We start from the raw sequence: 17,836 nt of genomic DNA, 5'->3' as shown, positions 1-17,836 counted from the left end.
GGTCATGAGAAGCAAAACACATGTCCCACATGACCAGGGTGCCTCACAGAGAATCCATTAGCTTTATTCAACGAGATGTTTCAGCTCTTTACTGAAAATTGCCATCTCAAGGTGGTATTCGTAACAATTCGGTAAGCAGAATGTTTCTTCTGGAGACATCTTGAACCTAGTGTTTGGGGCCATGCTCTCCACTTAGAAAGTGCCAGGTCAGACATGAGTCCCCATAACCACCTCTTTTTTTGTTTGTTTGTTTTATCATCTCTTTAGCTGTGGGTGTGTAGGTGGAGAGGGAGGACTGGGCAGAAGCTTCACGTACTTTGTAAACTGGCACACACTTCCGGTCTGTGGAAATGAGTGCCACTGATACAAATCCAATCTGACCAATTTAGGCAAGACAGAATGTGTTAAGTCGTGTCCCTGATAATTCCTGTAAGGTGTTGGCCCTGGCCTGCAAGGAGGAGCTGGCATATGGTGCCAGGGGCTACCTCGAAGACTAGGCTGTCCATACATGGGGCAAGGTTAAGGGCTTTCCTTGAACACAAGAGAAGTTACAATTTGGGTTTATTCTTAGTCAGTAGTACCCCACACACTATAACTTCTAAATAGACTCACCAGGAGCCTTTCAATTAGTGATTCTTAGATTCCCCTCCATATGGGCTCTGGCTATACCATTCCAGGATCGGACCTACATTTTTGTTCTAGTTTCCCCAGGTGACTCTCAGGTGCAGCCACTGTCGACAACCCCCTCTCTGTGGTCTTGCTTTCCTACTCAAATGGTGCTGCGAGGACCCCTAGCGCAGGTGTGTGTTTCTGGTAACAAATGCAGCAACTTGGGGTTGGTCTTCGTCTCCTTGGGCCACAGTGAGAAAATACTACAGCCCGCGCAGCTTCTAAATAACCGACACTTCTCTTTGGGATGCTGGGAAGGCCAAGATCAAGGGGCTGGCAGATTCAGTGCTGGCTGGGAGCAGTTAGCTGGTTCAAAGACCCTGCCTTCTCAGGGCAGAGGGGCTGAGGGAACTTTCTTGGACATCTTTACAAGGGCACTGAGCCCATTCATGAAGCCTATGCCCCCATGACCCCAGTCCCTTCCCAAAGCCCCACCTCTTAGGACTGTCACCTTGGGGGTTAGGATTTGAACCTGGGGATTCTGGCGGGACCCAAACATTCACACGGTAACTCTTAAAATGACACACGTCATTGTTTTCAGCTCCGATATCCACAGTGCGACATCATCCCACTAGGCTGAACTCAGGCATTGGCGGGGCCAGGCTCCCATGAGAGGTCCTAGCAGAATCTGCTTCCTTACCTTTCTGGCTTCTAGAGCTGCACCTGTGGCTTGTGGTCCTGGCTCTGCACCCTCCAGGCCCCCAGCAGAGCCTTCAGCCTCTGGGACACGCAGCCGCCCGCTGCCATACTCAGCTTCCTCAGTGTCCTCCCTTCCAGGGAACTGAGCCATTCATTACACTCAGGGCCCCAGCCAAGATCCCAGGTGCAAAGACCCTTTGCCAAAGAGGGTCAGGTATTAGGACTCTGAAATCTCTGCAGGCCATTAGCCTACCACAAGCAGCAGAAGGTAGAGAACTCCTGGGAATGCTGAACCTTGGGCCCCAGCTGATACCTGCTGCATCAGAATCTTTTTTTTTTTTTTGTCTTTAAGATTTTATTTATTTATTTGTCAGAAAGATTGAGAGCACAAGCAGGCAGAGAGGCAGGAAGAGGCAGAGAGAGAAGCAGGCTCTCCGCTGAGCGAGGAGCCTGATGTGGGGACTCGATCCCAGGACCCTGAGATCATGACCCAAGCCAAAGGAGGCAGCTTAACCAACTGAGACACCCACGGTTCCCCAGAATCTGCCCCTTTTTTTAAAAAAGATTTTATTTATTTGACAGAGATCACAAGTAGGCAGAGAGGCAGGCAGGGGGTGGGGGGTTGGGGGGGCAGACTCCCTGATGAGCAGAGAGCAAGATGCAGGGCTCGACCCATAGCCAAAGGCAGTGGCTTAACCAACAGAGCCACCCAGGCGCCCCCAGAATATGCATTGTAACAAGACTTAACCTGTACACTGCAATTGGAGAAGCGTGGTCCCATGAGGTCTCATCCAAGAAATTCTACAGTAAGGAATTAAGCCCCATGTCAAATACAGATTGAAGGGGTGTTTTCCCAGGAGCATTTTCCGCTGGTGCTGGGTAATCTGATGGCCTGCATTTTCCCAGCCATCGTAACTAAGTGTTCATCTGAATGACGGTGGTCTCCAGATTCTTTCTGAAGCCGCCAGCCTTAAGCACCAGCATACCAGAGCTCTTGCTTGGTTCCCATTGTTCAGCTCAAGTCTTGCTGCCACTGCCACAAAAAACGATTCCAGTTTTCAAACGCTGTGTAAGGGAGATCGATGTTTATGATGTAAACATAAGCAGTTTCTCCTGCTACTCCCCATATACAAGTTTTCTTGGGGTAGCAAGCCAGGAATCGGGGTGGATAACTGTCTCATTGGGACATGTACTTCCGGTGATTTGTTTACCTTCCGGTATGTGAGAGGGAAGGAAAAAGTTTAAGGACCACAGCCCCCAGTATTCCGCTTCCCCATATTTAAGCAATAAGGCGCAGGGATTAGCACTTTTAACATGTTGGTTTCGCCCAAGGAAAGCAGAATAGACCTCGTTAATGCTGGATCCAAAACAAAACTTAAAATGTCTTCTAGGAATGACAGCAAGGACGGGAACCTCTGAATCATGACCTCCTTGGAAGGACTTGGGGACTGTCCTACGCCCAGAGCGTCCACTGGGGGGCAGCAGAGCTCCGCCGTAGAAAGAGGGACCGCTTCAGTTTAGTGCAACCTTTGGTGATGAACCTGGAAATAATGAAAGCAATATACCCTAGGTGGAAAAAACAAACAAAAGTGTGTGCATGGGCACTCAATTTTGCATCGTTTCTGGAAGTCAGTACTATGTTAAATTCTGGTCTTGAAGAGTAATATGCAAACGCTTAAAATATGTGAGGAAGTTCATTCTTGGTTGCAGCCTAGCTATCACGCATTACTAAATTTTAGAATACTGGAGTTGCCTGTTTTCCTTAAACCAAGACTATTCTTTAACAATTCCAGCTTATCCCATGTCACTGCAGCACTCCCACAGAATACTTTGTTAGAAATCTTAACTTTCCTACATTTGATGCCAGTTTAAAAAATACATTATAATCTCAAGGCCCAATAAAATTTGTAAAATATTTTCCTTATTTATAGACAACCTAATTTATATCAAGTGTTGATATTGTAAAGATTGCTTCAGTTTCTTGTTTGCTCCAGAGCCTTGTTTGGTTAGCCAGGTAATAAGACCTTAAGTCTTAATATATTTTGTAATTTATTAAATAGACTGAATTAATAAAACTCTAATTTTCTTTTATAAAAAAGTAAGCTTTACTTTGCCATTGTACATTTATAAATCACTTTATAAATCACTAATGCAGAAGTTCCTAACTTTAGCTGTATATTAGAATCACTTGGGAGGCTTAAAAAAAATCCTTATGCCCAGGCCCCACCCCAGGTGACTTACATAAGAAAACCCAGGGGGCTGGTACCTCATGCGATTCCCTGTGCAACATAGTGCAAAACACTGAGACCTGATCCCAAATATTTAACACTCTGAATTTATTCAAATCTGCAAAATGACCAGGAAGTTTTCTGCATACACAAAAGCAAACCCCATTATTAGTTACACAAATCAAATTTTATATTTTCATTGCTGGGAATTGGGCTTTTCTATACTTGACCACACCCATGCATTCCAGTGATGAGGAAGGCGCGTCTCCTTCCCAGAGGCAGGGATACAGAGGTGGTGTGTAGTGAAGCTGGGCAATCACAAAGGCTGATTTGGGAGATCACAGAGGCTGAGAGCTGAGCGAATCAGGAAAAGCTTCAGTGGGTGGGCAGTGGGAGCTGAGCCTTGGAAGATGCCCAGGACCTGGCGGGACCATGAGGGCTCCAGGCGGCTGTGAACCAAGAACTCAGCAGAGCACTTGGGGCACACGGTCTGCTTGGCGGATGCAGCTTATTTGAAGTACATGGAGCAGCAGGAGGAGAAATTTTAGGAAGAAAAGCTGGGACTTAATCATAGGAAGCCTTCAGGGAGCACATGAAGCAACTTGGACTTGATGCTGTAGGTCACGTGCTGTGGCTGAACACCTCCGAGCAGGAGTGGGATGCTAAGGGAAGCTGGGCCCCAGGGGCAAGCACATGTCCTCTGAGATCAAGCACGCTGGAAATAACACATCATCACACGGGAAAAGTCTCCAATCTACACTTTATTTTTTGCAACATTTGAAGATCCAGATTTCAAAACAATGAGCAATAAAGATCCGACACATGGGACGTCTCATTTCACTGCAAATACATTCTTACAGTTTCAGCAAACTTGTAAATTTACATACACGTTTTTATGTCATTACAGAAACTTTCTGTTTTCCCCTTATGTTAGATGATTGACAAGTTGCCTGACAAAGAGCATAATTTATATTTACACATATATAACAATTTCCATATAAATCTACTAAAATGAAAATTAAATCTGAAGCAGAAACTACTGTACAAGTCTATTTATTTTCGAAAGCATAACAATCTATGGTTGAAAAGATTCAGTTCGGCCCGTTACAAATAAAGGGCCCAGCCATCCCTTGCTTTGAGCCAGTGCTACCCCCCCGAAGAGTAGGCGGCAATGGGCAGGGTACTGCTGGGGAGGGTCCGGCTTCCCCTCCGCACTGATTTCAGAATTCCTGTTTCTTTTTGCTCCAGCTGGCAGATCCCAGAGGGAAGGAACACGGACAGTGCACCACAGACATCCTTCATCTGCAGACAGGACTTAGCTGCTCCGCGCTATTTTCCCAACCTTATCCTTCTCCAGGCAACGCTTCTTTGCCAAATGGGCCCTACTAACCATCCAAGTGCAAGATGAAACTCATACAAGTGTCATGTGAGTTCGAGTGGCCATCCCTCCTCTGCCCCTCTGGGCTTCTCTGAAGGAGACCCTGCCTGGGGTGAGGACGCAGGGGCCACAGTCTGTCCCAACCAAGCATCCGCTGCCACCTCAGCTGCTGGCTCTTTCTGTCCCTCTGCACAACCAATGGCAGGCAGTCTCCTCCTCTGAAACGCGTGCCTTAGTCTTTACTCTGCTTTTTGAGAGAACCTGAGCTTCTCCGATGGCCACGTTCCTGCAAACCTCACCCCTTTTACACAGCCTTGTCTAAAGTAAGACCTCTCTGCATTCAAGTACCGGGAGAAGAGGGCCCCCTGCCGGAATTTAGAGTGGAATCAAATTTTCCTAAAGAGCAGAATCCTCTTAGAGGAAACTGCAAGGCCACAGTGTTCCCTCTGGCACCAGCTGGCGTTCTTGCTAAGTGAGCGCTGGATCCCTGATGTTGTACAGGAGTTTGCAACGGATCTGATGCCTCATGCATGTCTCAGACTGCTGATGCTTGAAAAAGTGAAGCACAGGTCTGTACATGTTATAACTTCCTTAAATCACCATGAAAATTACAAATAGTTAAAAACATGTATATATAGAATTCTCCCCCATTCAGAGTATTTTCCAATAATATTCTTAGTTAAGGAAGTCAGACTTGCTCGAAATCCCAATTTTCAGTGTTCCCATTTTTAATGTTAAGGGCCGAAGTAGAATACACATATTTGTAAGGCTGTTTACACAGAACAATACATAAAACACATCTTAAGAGTTGTTGAAAGAGTGAATCAAGACTTCTCAATCTTTGAACAAAAAGGATTTCAAAATCACTTTCTTTACAAATAATATGTAATTTATCTTGCACAATTCTCTAAATTTGGGTATTTCATTTAAAAAACTTATCTTCCCACCTAAATACTACCAGGGATACTGTGTTGAGTTGTCCTATAAATGCAGATGTTATTTAAGGGAAAACAGGCCAGAAGTTCATTCCCATATTCATACACTGTTCAAAGCAGCATCAAAGCATTCAAACCACATTAAAATGCTAGCATTATGGCTTAACGACTGCACTTATCTGAGTGAAAAAAAAGAAAACCTAGACAATGATTTTATAGAACCCTTTTTTTCCCCTCCTGGTTTTACTGACGTAACTGACATGTAACATGGTATACATTGAAGGTGTGTACAGCCTGAACTGATAAGATATGTTGTGAAATGCTCACCACAGAATTTAGCTGATAGCACCACAATTACAAAAATTTTTGTCTTCCTGATCAGGACTTTTAAGATCTACTCTTAACAGCTTGCTAATATACAATATAGCAGCACTGCTGAAAGTCACCAGGCCACACGTTAATTCTATCCCGGTATTTGCTAATTTTAAAACTGGATGTTTGTCCCCTTTGACGTTCTTCACCCAATTCTGCTCACCCCCCCTCGCGGAGCAACCACCAATCGGGTTTCTAGGAGTTTTTCCCATTTTTTTTTTTGTTGTTGTTTTTAGATTCTACAACAAATAAAATCCTACAGTATGTGTCCTTCTGTTTCACTTTTATTTCACTTAGCAAAATGCCTGGAGGGTCCATATATTCTGCCCTCAACATCAAGATTTCCTTCTTTTCTATGGCTGAATAGTATGCCGCCATATTTGCGTAGCATGTTTTCTGTTAGAATGCCTCCCTCCGTGGTTGTTTCTGCGTTGGGGCTCTTATAAATAATGCTGCAGTGAAAAGAGTGCTGTACAGTTATTTTGTTTCCTTTGGATATATACCCATGAGTGGAACTGTTGGATCATCCAATGATTCTCTGTTCTTAATCTTTTGAGGAACATTTGTACTGTTTCCATAAAGCTGTGTGAATTTACTGTAGATCTCAAAGGATTTGCCAGTGTGTAGAAACCTTTACTGATCGGCTGGCATAGTTGATTTAACCTGATAAGCATGGTATTCGGCCCCAGGTTCTCTTTCCCTATAAGGCGAGGTAAAAAGTATCACAGATAAACATAATTAAGTACATAAATTCAATTCCAAAGTCTATTTAGAAAATTGACAATTAGAAAAATAAAAGTAGGAGTACATGAACTAGGAAATAAATTATTTCTAAAAAATAATTTCAAATGTATAACTAGTTTCACTCTAGAAACCCTTCTATCCCTGTTATATATTTTTTTTATTTCAAAACAATAGAGTGGTATGCTACAAAGTACTTACTAAATATTTTCTCATTTCAATTAAAATGGGCTACTGGAAAAGACTGGAGAGAAACACTTATTTTCCTAATACTGAAATTTTAAATCTGGCTCTGAGATGAAACTTTTGAAAAGGTAATGATTCCACCAGCCTTTAAGTTCAATAATGCCCCATTTAGCCCTCACTATCAAGGAGATCATATGTTTCTCTAAGAGATTCTCCTGAATAATTAAGGATAACATCAAAATTTCATGGTAACAATACTCATCTTTCTAAAATGTATTATTCTAGCCCAGTGCTGTCCAAAGAAATATACGATGAGTGACCTGGCTAACTTTACATGTTCTGGACGCCATATTTAAAAAAAGTAAAAGAGGCTATTAAAGTTATTTTTAATGTGTTTTACTTAACCCAACATACATGTTATTTTATATTTTTTGTACTAGGTCTTAAAGTCTGGTGTGTATTTTACACTTACAGGACAACTGACACAGGACTAGTCACTGCAAAGTCCTTAGTAACCACACAGACTATGGACTATTAAACTGGAACACGCAAGTCTAGTCCCTGCCTTAGTAAAATGACTAGAATGGACAGATGAAAACCACCCATGGATGACTCAGTGGTTCACCAGTCTGCAAGTCACAGCGAACCCTTCAGTGATGTCGACCCAACCTAAGAGCAACCCTGTCAGTTTGGGATGCCCTAGTACTTCTTTCTGGGGGAGGCTATCCCATGAGCCACCACGGTCATAAAAGTACTTGTGTTCGAGCAATTTCCGGGGGACTACTGTGAGCCCTTTTATATTGTGAGTTAGCACAGTTAGTGAATTCTCCAAGATTGACATCTTTTTATACTTTTTGGAGTCGATACTTCTTTTGTTTGTGTGGTGGTGGAATCCTTTTCTTCGCACAGAATTTTAAACAGAATCCGAGAGAGATAAAAAGGACTCAGCTAAATTTTAAGGTAACACTTATTAGATAGAACAATGAAGCAGTTTAAAGATGGTAAAATCTAACCTTGGATTATTGATCCCAGATGTCTTATATGACCTTCAGCCTCCATTATATGACCTTCAAATGTTTGCAGACACCCTGAAACTCACAACAGACTGAAATCTACCTTCCTGGTTGGCCTTAGCCTCAAAGGAATTCTGAGAGACCAAGGTGCACAGGACTGGGGAGGCGCGTCCTGCCACTTCCAGTTGGTATGGTGGGTCTTCCCCTGTGCTCGTCTGACCCCAGACAGCACTCTGCTTTTGCCGAGAAACTGCCTTTCCTATTGGCCTCTGTAGAGTCTGCTCCCAGACTCCTGACGGTAAGGTGGGGTAGCACCTCACAATACAAGTGATGGGATAACGTCTCTCTCTCTTCCCGGCCATGGAGACACACATTCTGGCACAGAGAGAGGACGGCTTCCAGTTCCTTTCATTCAACAACACAAGGTAGATGGAGTCAGAGGGTCTAAAGCAAGGCAATTCATAGTTTTTCAAAATCTAAGGACTTTTTCTGTTGGTTTCTCTTTCATACACTACAGATATCCTGTTCACGGAAAACAGATAAATGCCTTTAAATTCCATATTTACAATCTGAAATAAAATGCTTTTTTTCCTACAAAATTAAGTAAAATATATTTTGGTTTCTAAGAAAGGGTCATTTTCCTCTCTGCACTTAAAATGTACAGATGCTATTTCTTCCCACTGGTCTAAAAAATTCCTGCACTTTTGGAATCATAGCTATTAGGAGGTCAAGGAAGCCTGGCAATCTGATAAAAGGACAATGGGGAGATTACTCAGTTGGAGCCTATGTCAAAGTAAATGCCTGCCAGGACCTGTTATTTAAAACAGGAATGGTACAAAAACATCAATAATTTAGCGAAGGGCATAGGAATCTCAGTGTCCTCTTTCATGTTTATTGCTAACATATGTTCAGAGTACTGACATCTAAATATTCATTGACTATTTTCTATTCTAGAAAGGACATCTCTGAAAAGAAACACACAAAGCCAATACCTTTTCATGATAAAAGCAAACCGTTCTCTCATCTCTAATTCTCATAGAGAATTAAATTTTACTTCTCTATGGCTCTCACCAGTTTGGTATGTGCTGAACAGAGGAAGGGGAAAGGGCTGAATAAAACAGTCACATCAAACCAAAAGGCAGCAGAGCAGCATAATAAGTGGTATAAAATCAATGACAGGAAAAATGGACGCACAGCTGACAGAATCATAAATGACAACTTTTCTGATTCTCATTTAGGAACATGAAACGGGAAATTTGTGCAAGAAGCTACTTCGAGGGACGCCTGGGTGGCTCAGTGGGTTAAGCCTCTGCCTTCCGCTCAGGTCATGATCTCAGGGTCCTGGGATTGAGCCCTGCATCGGGCTCTCTGCTCAGCGGCGAGCCTGCTTCCCTTTATCTCTCTGCATCCTTGTGATCTCTGCTAAGTAAATAAATAAAATCTTTAAAAAAAAAAAGCTACTTTGATGTTGGAGGTCTTCTAGGTTACAGATGAACAGATTCTACATTTCTGTGCAATCTGTTTACCCCCGAAACCATTTAGCCTGATGCAAATCGTGTAAACTCTCTGTGAGGACAAAGGGTCCTTGCCTCTCACACATCAGATTCAGAGGGAACACGCAGAGCACATATGAGATCCATGGAACACTGTCTGAGAAGTCAGTTTTATGACAAGCAGACATCTTCAGATGCATCTTGACTTCCGCATCGAGCAGTTTCTCCCTGAGGCACATCTGCTTCCCCCCCAGGGAAAACCTCCGTAAAACTGATTACCTGACACCCCATTTTCCTAGGATGGATCTAAAGTTTGCTCTCTCGACTAACTACAAAATCCTTTCTTATCTATTAGCTGTTTAAAATTGTCTGAAGTTTGTTGAGAGCTCAAGAATTTGAGAGCCACGTAGAAAAAGGTTCAAGTTGATGTGATCCTTCCGTTTTTTGCCCCTTGTCACCCCTCTCCCCACAGCCCGATCTGGCCACTCGATGGAGGACATCCCAGACCTCTATAACCTTCACTGAAGTACTGACAGCTTAAAAATTACAGTGACGGGCTCAGTCATTATTGTAAAAATCGGTTTGAGTTAAACCAAATAATAAATACCCTTAACAGAAAAAGAAATGGGAAAACTGCTTCATCACCGGTAAAAAAATACATAAAGTATGTAAATGATTCTAATGGACTTCAGCAAACTCTGGCTTCCCCGGGATGATGTCACCAGAGTACAGAAAATCATACATTTATGAAACAAAAATGACCACCCACATGTGAACACATTAATGCCAGGCAAATGCATCTGTTTTCCAGAGCCACACAGTCATGAGAAGCCAGGCAGGACTCAAGCAGTAGCAAAGCACTGGGCAAGGGGTGCGGACTCCCGGATGAGAAAGTCTGGCGGCAAGTGAGTTCTAGAAGGAAACTGAAGGAAAAGGGCCCATTTCACATGCCCTGGGGATCCCATTCTATTCTAGCTGAGACTAAGAACACACGACCACAGCAGAACCCGTCTGTGTGGGGCCACATTCATCAAACAACCTAGAGACATCTGAGGACCTGAAACGTGAGGACCTCCACAATGTTTGTGCTTTGGGATGGAGGCTGCAGAAGGGTGACCCGTTCCCAAGTCATCACAAACACAGGTTTCCACCAAAATCCATTTTGTACCAAGTTCCAGCAGCCGTCTGGGATGGTCTGTGCCTAGTGCCCAGCAGAGAGAGCTGCTGGAATTACCCCCTAGAAATAGAGCACTTTACAGTCCTGTAAGCAAGTTTCTCAGGCAACTACACTCAGTTTCAGGGAGCAAGGTGATGGGTATTAGGCACTACAAAGAATATAACTCGAATCTTTGCTTTTTCTTTTTTTTCTAAATGCAATATAAAGCTACATCGCTCACACACTTTTTAAAAACATACACACAGATGTGGCATCTTTAGAAAATCCAATTACCTTAAAAGGGAAAAAAGTTTTACCATTAAGTTTGATAGTATTTCTTCAAATTTCAAGAATATAGGTGCACTGATTGTAGTCTTCAGCCTGGCAAGTTAGGGTGTCGCCACCAGTGGGAGCTCATGAGACATGGGATCTCAGATCACTAATGCTACCGAAACCCTTCCCCTGGGGTTCACTGCTCAAGTAACTCTGCAACTTTAAAGGACCCAATAACTGGTAGCCAGAGAGAGTATCATCAACACTTGTTAAGGAACCTGTATGTATTCTGATGCAATGTTGTTGTACACAAAGTAATAGTAAGGAGCAAGGAGCTATTTTGTTTGTTTTGAGAACCTACTTCTACACAAAACTTTTGGACTTGTAAAAATATTTCTCTGCAATTTCCTACTGAGAGTGATGTGTAATTTTAAAAATATACTGCTGACTTAGCAATCAAATATGCATATCATTGTTCGACAAATATAAGACTGAAGACTCAAATGAAGGCACTATGAGTATTTAAAAATAATAACTATGTAGGGGCACCTGGATGGTTCAGTTGGTTAAGCTTCAGACCCTCGGTTTCAGCTCAGGTCCTGACCTCAGGGTGGTGAGGCTGAGCCCTTCGGCCAGGCTCCACGCTCTGCTTGGAGTCTTCTTGGGAATCTCTCTCCTTCTCCCTCTGCCCCTCATGCTTGTGCGTGCTCTCTCTCTCTCAAGTCAATCTTTTGGTTTTTTTTTAAAGATTTTATTTATTTGTCAGACGGAGATAGCAGAAGCAGGGGAATGGCAGAGGCAGAGGGAGAAGCAGGCTCCTCGCTGAGCAAGGAACCCGATGTGGGACTCAATCTCAGGACCCTGGGATCATGACACAAGCCAAAGGCAGAAGCTTAACTGACAGAGCCATCCAGGTGTCCCTAAATTGATAAATCTTAAAAAAATAACTAAGTAATATTTTAAAAGCCTGAGCTTTTTATGAGTAAATAATGTACTTTTATTACAATAGCCTAAGCCAGATATTAATTTATGGGGAAATACATTCCACAAAACCACGAATACCAAAAGTCTTCAAATCATTAGTTTGATTTCAAAGCTCTTCTCAAAGCAACAGGGAAAAAATAAATCACTAAAGATCAGAAATTTCAAAGCACCTAATTTGGTCTATGATCCAGGATTTATTTCAAGCCTTTTACAAACTGTAAATTATTTAAGATTTAAGTTTGATGCTTAAAAACCCTACTCTGCTCAGAAGACATATATCTGTACACTTTTTTTCTGTCTTAAGATTCCCCACTTTTCATTTTTATAGATTAAAACACAGATAAAGTTAATAATGAGGTGCTTTGTAAATCTTACCCCTGTCAGCAACCCCAACCGTTTTACTTCAACCTAGTAAATTAAGAGAACATAAGAGGGAAATCAAATAGTGCTGCTTTTCCTCCCCAGTTCAACATGTATAAATAACATAAAAACAAATCAAATTGGGTTTTTGAATGAGAACCTACATAGCTTCTTCCAATTACCTAAGTTACCCAGACACATGGAAACAATTACCTAAGTTATCTAGACAAAAGCCATGTAATTTAAAAATTTCAAGGAGTACAACTGTCTAAGCCTCCACAGTGAGCGGTTCTAAATTTAATCTTGGCCACTAGTCCAATGTAGGATGCAGGGTAAACTTATGTGGGGAAGGCCCCATAACAGTCCATGATTTGCTACACAACTTAAATCTCAAATCCCACTGAAACGTTTCTTGCAGCCCTACCAGCTGCAGCCACTCTGCAGGGAGCCCTCTGACTGAAGGGACCTTAACAGCAGCCCGAGGCGGTTTCAGTAAACAGGAGCAAACGGGATGGGGCGCTCATGCAGGCAGAGTTTCTGGAAAGGCGGTATGCGGGACAAACAGAAGAGCTGCACGAAAGGATGTCAAGAGTGAGCAGGATCATGAGTTAGAAGAAGACGCTTTTATTTACCCTTTCTTCTTGTGTCGATAACACAGGAAGCCGCCAAGTAACACAACAACAGCAACTACAAGAAACCAGGAAAAAAATAATATGTAACAGAGCTGGGTGTCAAATTCAAGATTTAGCAGCAGAAATAAGTAAGTGCTGGTTGCATTGCAGTCGTTATAAAATGTTACTTTACTTAAGCACCTATCTATTCATGTTCCTCGACTCTCTTACTATCTAAATAAAGCCCATTTCCTGGAGTCACTGGACTAGTCCACAGGAAGCCAGAGAAGAATGCTTGCTTCGTTTAGAAAATTACCCGAAGCATCTCTGGGACACAAACTCGTGCCCAATCATCCTGAAAACACATGTAACATTCAGGGTTTGTGACTAAGCGGACACGTACAGTAAAAAAGACTACACATTCGCCAGCAAAATGCAGTGTGTCATACCAAGTCAGGCTGTTCTAGACTGGTGGACTTCATTTCAAGCTATGTAACTATAGCAACTGAAAAGTTAAATTAAAAATCATTTAATTATATAAATTTAAAAATAATGCACTTTTTCAGAGTAACACTCTTATTTAAGTGGCATCAACGTTGGGGCTACTTACGAACAGAAACAATGATCACCGCAATGATGCCTCCACCTGAGAAAAAAATGAAAACAGTTTCAAGACTGAGCACCCAAGGGTCCCAGGAAGTAGCTGCATTTAATGTTGATCAGATCATCGAACGCTAAGGCAGAGAAGCTGCTCCTCAGTCTAGTTTTGGCATGAGCACTAGTGTGCCCGACTCATTTTTTCCCGTAACTCTTGGAATCGGATCCCTGTTCTGGCTTCAGCTTTGTAAGACTCTTCACAGGAACTTCACTTTTGACTGTTCTGTGCTGTAGTTACCAGGTTAGCACCGCTTACTAGGACAATGAGAATTCAGCAGATTAGAAGAAAACTGTTTCAAAATGTATTACTCCATTGTAGTTGGTTTAGTTCAGTATTCATTCTATCATTTGTGATTTTGTTGGGAATTCGTATTTTTTCTACAAAAGTGGGGCTTGTGGACTGCCACAAATAAATTTCTATCCATCAGATGTTAGTTGCAGAACTATAAGTAATAGTTTATCTTATCATCAACCCCTTCTATCTTCCACCCCCTAAAACCAAGACATAATCCTCATTACCAAGGAGATTCTAAATACCAGGCACATGGATGAAAATAATGCACAGAAACTTAAACATGCGTTTTTGACTACCCAGAGAGAAATAAATCATACCACAAAATCTTAATGCTTAGCAATGATGTCAGAAGCACCTCTACTTCTAAACTGCCATTATTTATACTAAATTTCTGAAAGTCAATGCATAAAATATCATGTTTAAGTCTGATCTTTTCATTTTGTAAAAAATTATCAAGCTCTTAAGCACTTTAAGATGGCACTGTTTTTACTGTACAATGACAGTCTGACTACAGTGTTCAGAGGGAAAATATAACAGGCCTAAAGTTATAAAAAGGTTAACTTTACTATAACTTGTCTAATATAAATAAAAGTAATAGATAGCTCTCTTCATTTACTTATCAAGAAATCTTTAACTGTCACAACTATACTTTTTTTTCATTTTTACGTGCATTGTGTGAACTACGTAGGCCTATATAAAGTTTGCCACACTAGCATATTCTAGAAAAAAATTAATCCAATCTGTAGTACTTTAAGGCTTTATATATACAAGGTACAAGTAGAAAGAAAACTGATCTACAAACTGCCATCAAAAAATAACACTACCACATGGACAGCAAGTTACATTTTATGTGTTTTAATCTATACATAATTACAGAATTTAAGGAAGGTACCTCGCCCTACTAGGAATCATTTTGGGGGGACACCTCTTAAAAAATATATTTTATACATGTGTTTACAAAGACTGCTGCTTATCTCTACTATGGTATCTACACTATTAAAATAACAAGTGTCAAATTTTACCAATTTGTGACACACACGCTGTATCTTCTCTAACTACAGGTAACTGAAATATGATATTTACACGTAGAACTCTAAGATTTCAAAATAACCAAAATAGTACCTAAAGTCTTAGGGCCATCATCGTTTGGGTCATCACCAGGGTTTGGGCGAGGTCCTAGAAAAGAAAAAACAAAACAAGGAAATAAGTTAAAAAAAAAAGAAAAAAAGAAAGTTCAAAGACCTCTAAAGTCATAGGTTTTGATTTTTCACCTTTGTATAAAAACCCTTATAATTTCCTTTTCCTCCAGTTAAAGGTGGCATCATAATACAAATTTGTATGTGACCATGGTTCTTCTTGTCCAGTAATATTTCCTGTGATAATATTCTGTGGTACTGTAACCAACTATATCTTAAGTGTATTATTAAAATTATGGATTTAATTGTTAAAATATGGATTCAATGTGATTCTACTTAACAGTAAAAATTTGGGGGGCTTAATAAACAATTTAGATATTGATCTGCAATAGAAGGAAACTTCAACTTGATGAAGGCCATTTATGAAAAGGCCGTCATTTGCATCATACTCAAAGGTCAAAGACTGAAAGTTTTTCGTTTACGACCAAGACAGGACAAGGAACAAGACAGGATGCCTGTGTTTTCCACGTCTATGCAACATAACATTAGAAATTCTAGTCAGAGCAACCAGGCAAGAAAAAAATAAAAAGCATCCAAACTGGGAAGGAAGAAATAAAATGATCCCTGTTCCAAATGACATGCATGACCTTTACACAGAAAACTGTAAGGATCACAAACACTCCTATTAGAATAAATGAATTCAGCAAAGCTGCAGGGCACAAAATCAACACACAACAAATGGTTGTATTTCTATACACTAAAAATAAATAATCGAAAAACGAGACTAAGAAAACAATCCCATTTACAATAGCTCAAGAACAAACAAAATACTCAAGAATAAAACAAGCAAGAAGGTGAAAAACTCACACACTGAAAACTACAAAACGCAGCTGAAGCAAACTGAAGATATAAATAAATAGAAAGACATCCCATGTTCATGAATTAGAAGACTTAGTATCATTAAACTTTTAATACTACACAAAGCAATCTACAGATTGAATGCAAACCCCATAACCATCTTGAAATGCATGTTGCAGAAACAAGAAAAACAGAACAAAAACCCCATAATTCCTACAGTATCTCATAGCCAAGATAATTTTGAAAAAGAAGTGCAAAGTTGGGAGGACTCATGCTTCTTGATTTTAAAACTTATTACTATAAAACTACAATAATCAAAATAGAGAGGTACTGGCATAAAGACAGATACATAGACCAATGGAACAGAACAGAGAATTCAAAAATAAACCTTTATGACTGTGCTGAAATGACTCCACCAAGTGTGCTAAGAATACTGAACGGAGAAAGGGAAAAATTTTTGACAAATACTTCTTAGAAAACTGGATATCCAAATGCAAAAGGATGAAGTTGGACCCTTACTTTTACAGCATACATAAAAATTAAGTCAAAATGGATACAAAACTAAACACAGAGCTACAAGCATAAAACTCATAGAAGGAAACATACAGAACAAGCTTTGTGATGTCGGATCTGGCAACTATTGCCTGGATGTGACACAAAAAACACAGGAAACGAAAGAACCAGAAAAACTGGACTTCATCAATGGACACTGCAGAGAGTGAAAAGGCAATACACAGAATGAGAAAACATCTGCAAACCATACACCTAATAAGAAACTGATACACAAAATATATAATGAACTCCTAAACTCAACAGTGGAAAAACAAGACAATTAAAAACGGGCAAAGGACTTGAATAGACAGGTTTCCAAAGATCTGCAAAAGACCAATAAACACGTGAAAAGATACCTATCACTAGTCATTAGAGAAACGCAAATAGAAACCACAATGAGGGGGGTGCCTTGCTGGCTCAGTAGGCTAAGCTTCTGACTGACTCCTGATCTCAGCTCAGGTCTTGATCTCAGGGTTATAAGTTCAGCAACCCCCCCAAAGGCAAAACAAACAAACAACAACAATAAAAACCCACAATGAGATACTATTACATGTATATTAGGATGGCAATTGTCAAAAAAGCGGAAAAGAACAAGTGTTGGCAAAGATGTGGAGAATCTGGAATCTTTGTGTATCACTGGTGGGACTATAACATGGGTAGCCACTGTGGAAGACAGTATGGCTGTCCCTCAGAAAAGTAAACAAAGAATTACCATATAACCCAATAATTCTACTCTTAGGTATACGTACTGCCAAAACTGAAAAGTTACTCAAATGCTAATATTCAGAGTAACATTATTTGGAATAGCCAAAAGGCAAAATGACCCAAATGTTTATGAACAGATGAATGAATAAACAAAATGTGGTACATAATACAAAATATTATTCAGCCAGAAAAAGAAATAAGTTCTATTATATGCTACAAGATAGTTGAAATTTGAAAACATTATGCTAACTGAAATAAGCCAGAATACATTATACTAACTGAAATAAGCCAGAAATGATTCCACTTCTGTGAGGTACTTGCAATAGTCCAATTCATAGAGACAGAAAGTATAAAAGTGGCTGCCCCAGCTGGGGAAGGATGGAGAGATGGAGACTTATTGTTTAATAGGTATAAAGATTCAAAGTGAGATGATAAAAACATTTTGGAGATACAGATAGTAATGATGGTTGCAAATAATGTAAATGCACGTAATGCCACTGAAATGTACACTTAAAGTGGTGTTAAATGTAAATGAAATGTACATTTCAAGTGGTTAAAATGGTAGTATAAGTTTATTCAGAGATATTAACACTCA

The 17,836-nt window shown here is 40.6% G+C and overlaps 1 protein-coding gene across 18 annotated transcripts in view; it reads right to left on the bottom strand.

Moving 5' to 3' along the window:
- Positions 1-4,279: 4,279 nt before the first annotated feature.
- The window catches only part of LOC309850284 (membrane cofactor protein-like), a 44,438-nt gene continuing 30,881 nt past the window's right edge, over positions 4,280-17,836 (bottom strand). For 5 of the 18 annotated variants that reach the window (XM_082704003.1, XM_082704008.1, XM_082703996.1 and 2 more), the window contains 5 exons: positions 15,113-15,166; positions 13,649-13,684; positions 13,060-13,114; positions 12,443-12,475; positions 4,280-6,921 (listed from right to left, as the gene is read on the bottom strand). In XM_082704003.1, the coding sequence (XP_082560129.1) occupies positions 12,466-12,475; positions 13,060-13,114; positions 13,649-13,684; positions 15,113-15,166 (155 nt within the window). In that variant the 3' untranslated portion in view covers positions 4,280-6,921; positions 12,443-12,465. Of the gene's footprint in view, positions 9,581-12,442; positions 12,476-13,059; positions 13,115-13,648; positions 13,685-15,112; positions 15,167-17,836 lie in introns of all 18 variants that reach the window. The other 13 variants (XM_082704001.1, XM_082704005.1, XM_082703992.1 and 10 more) reach the window with 4 other exon arrangements.

The sequence above is a fragment of the Mustela nivalis genome (genome assembly GCF_964662115.1).
Source record: "Mustela nivalis genome assembly, chromosome: 16".
In the NCBI taxonomy this organism is placed as follows: domain Eukaryota; kingdom Metazoa; phylum Chordata; class Mammalia; order Carnivora; family Mustelidae; genus Mustela; species Mustela nivalis.
Note: the sequence above shows the minus strand (reverse complement) of the source record. Positions and strands in the feature narration are given on the sequence as shown.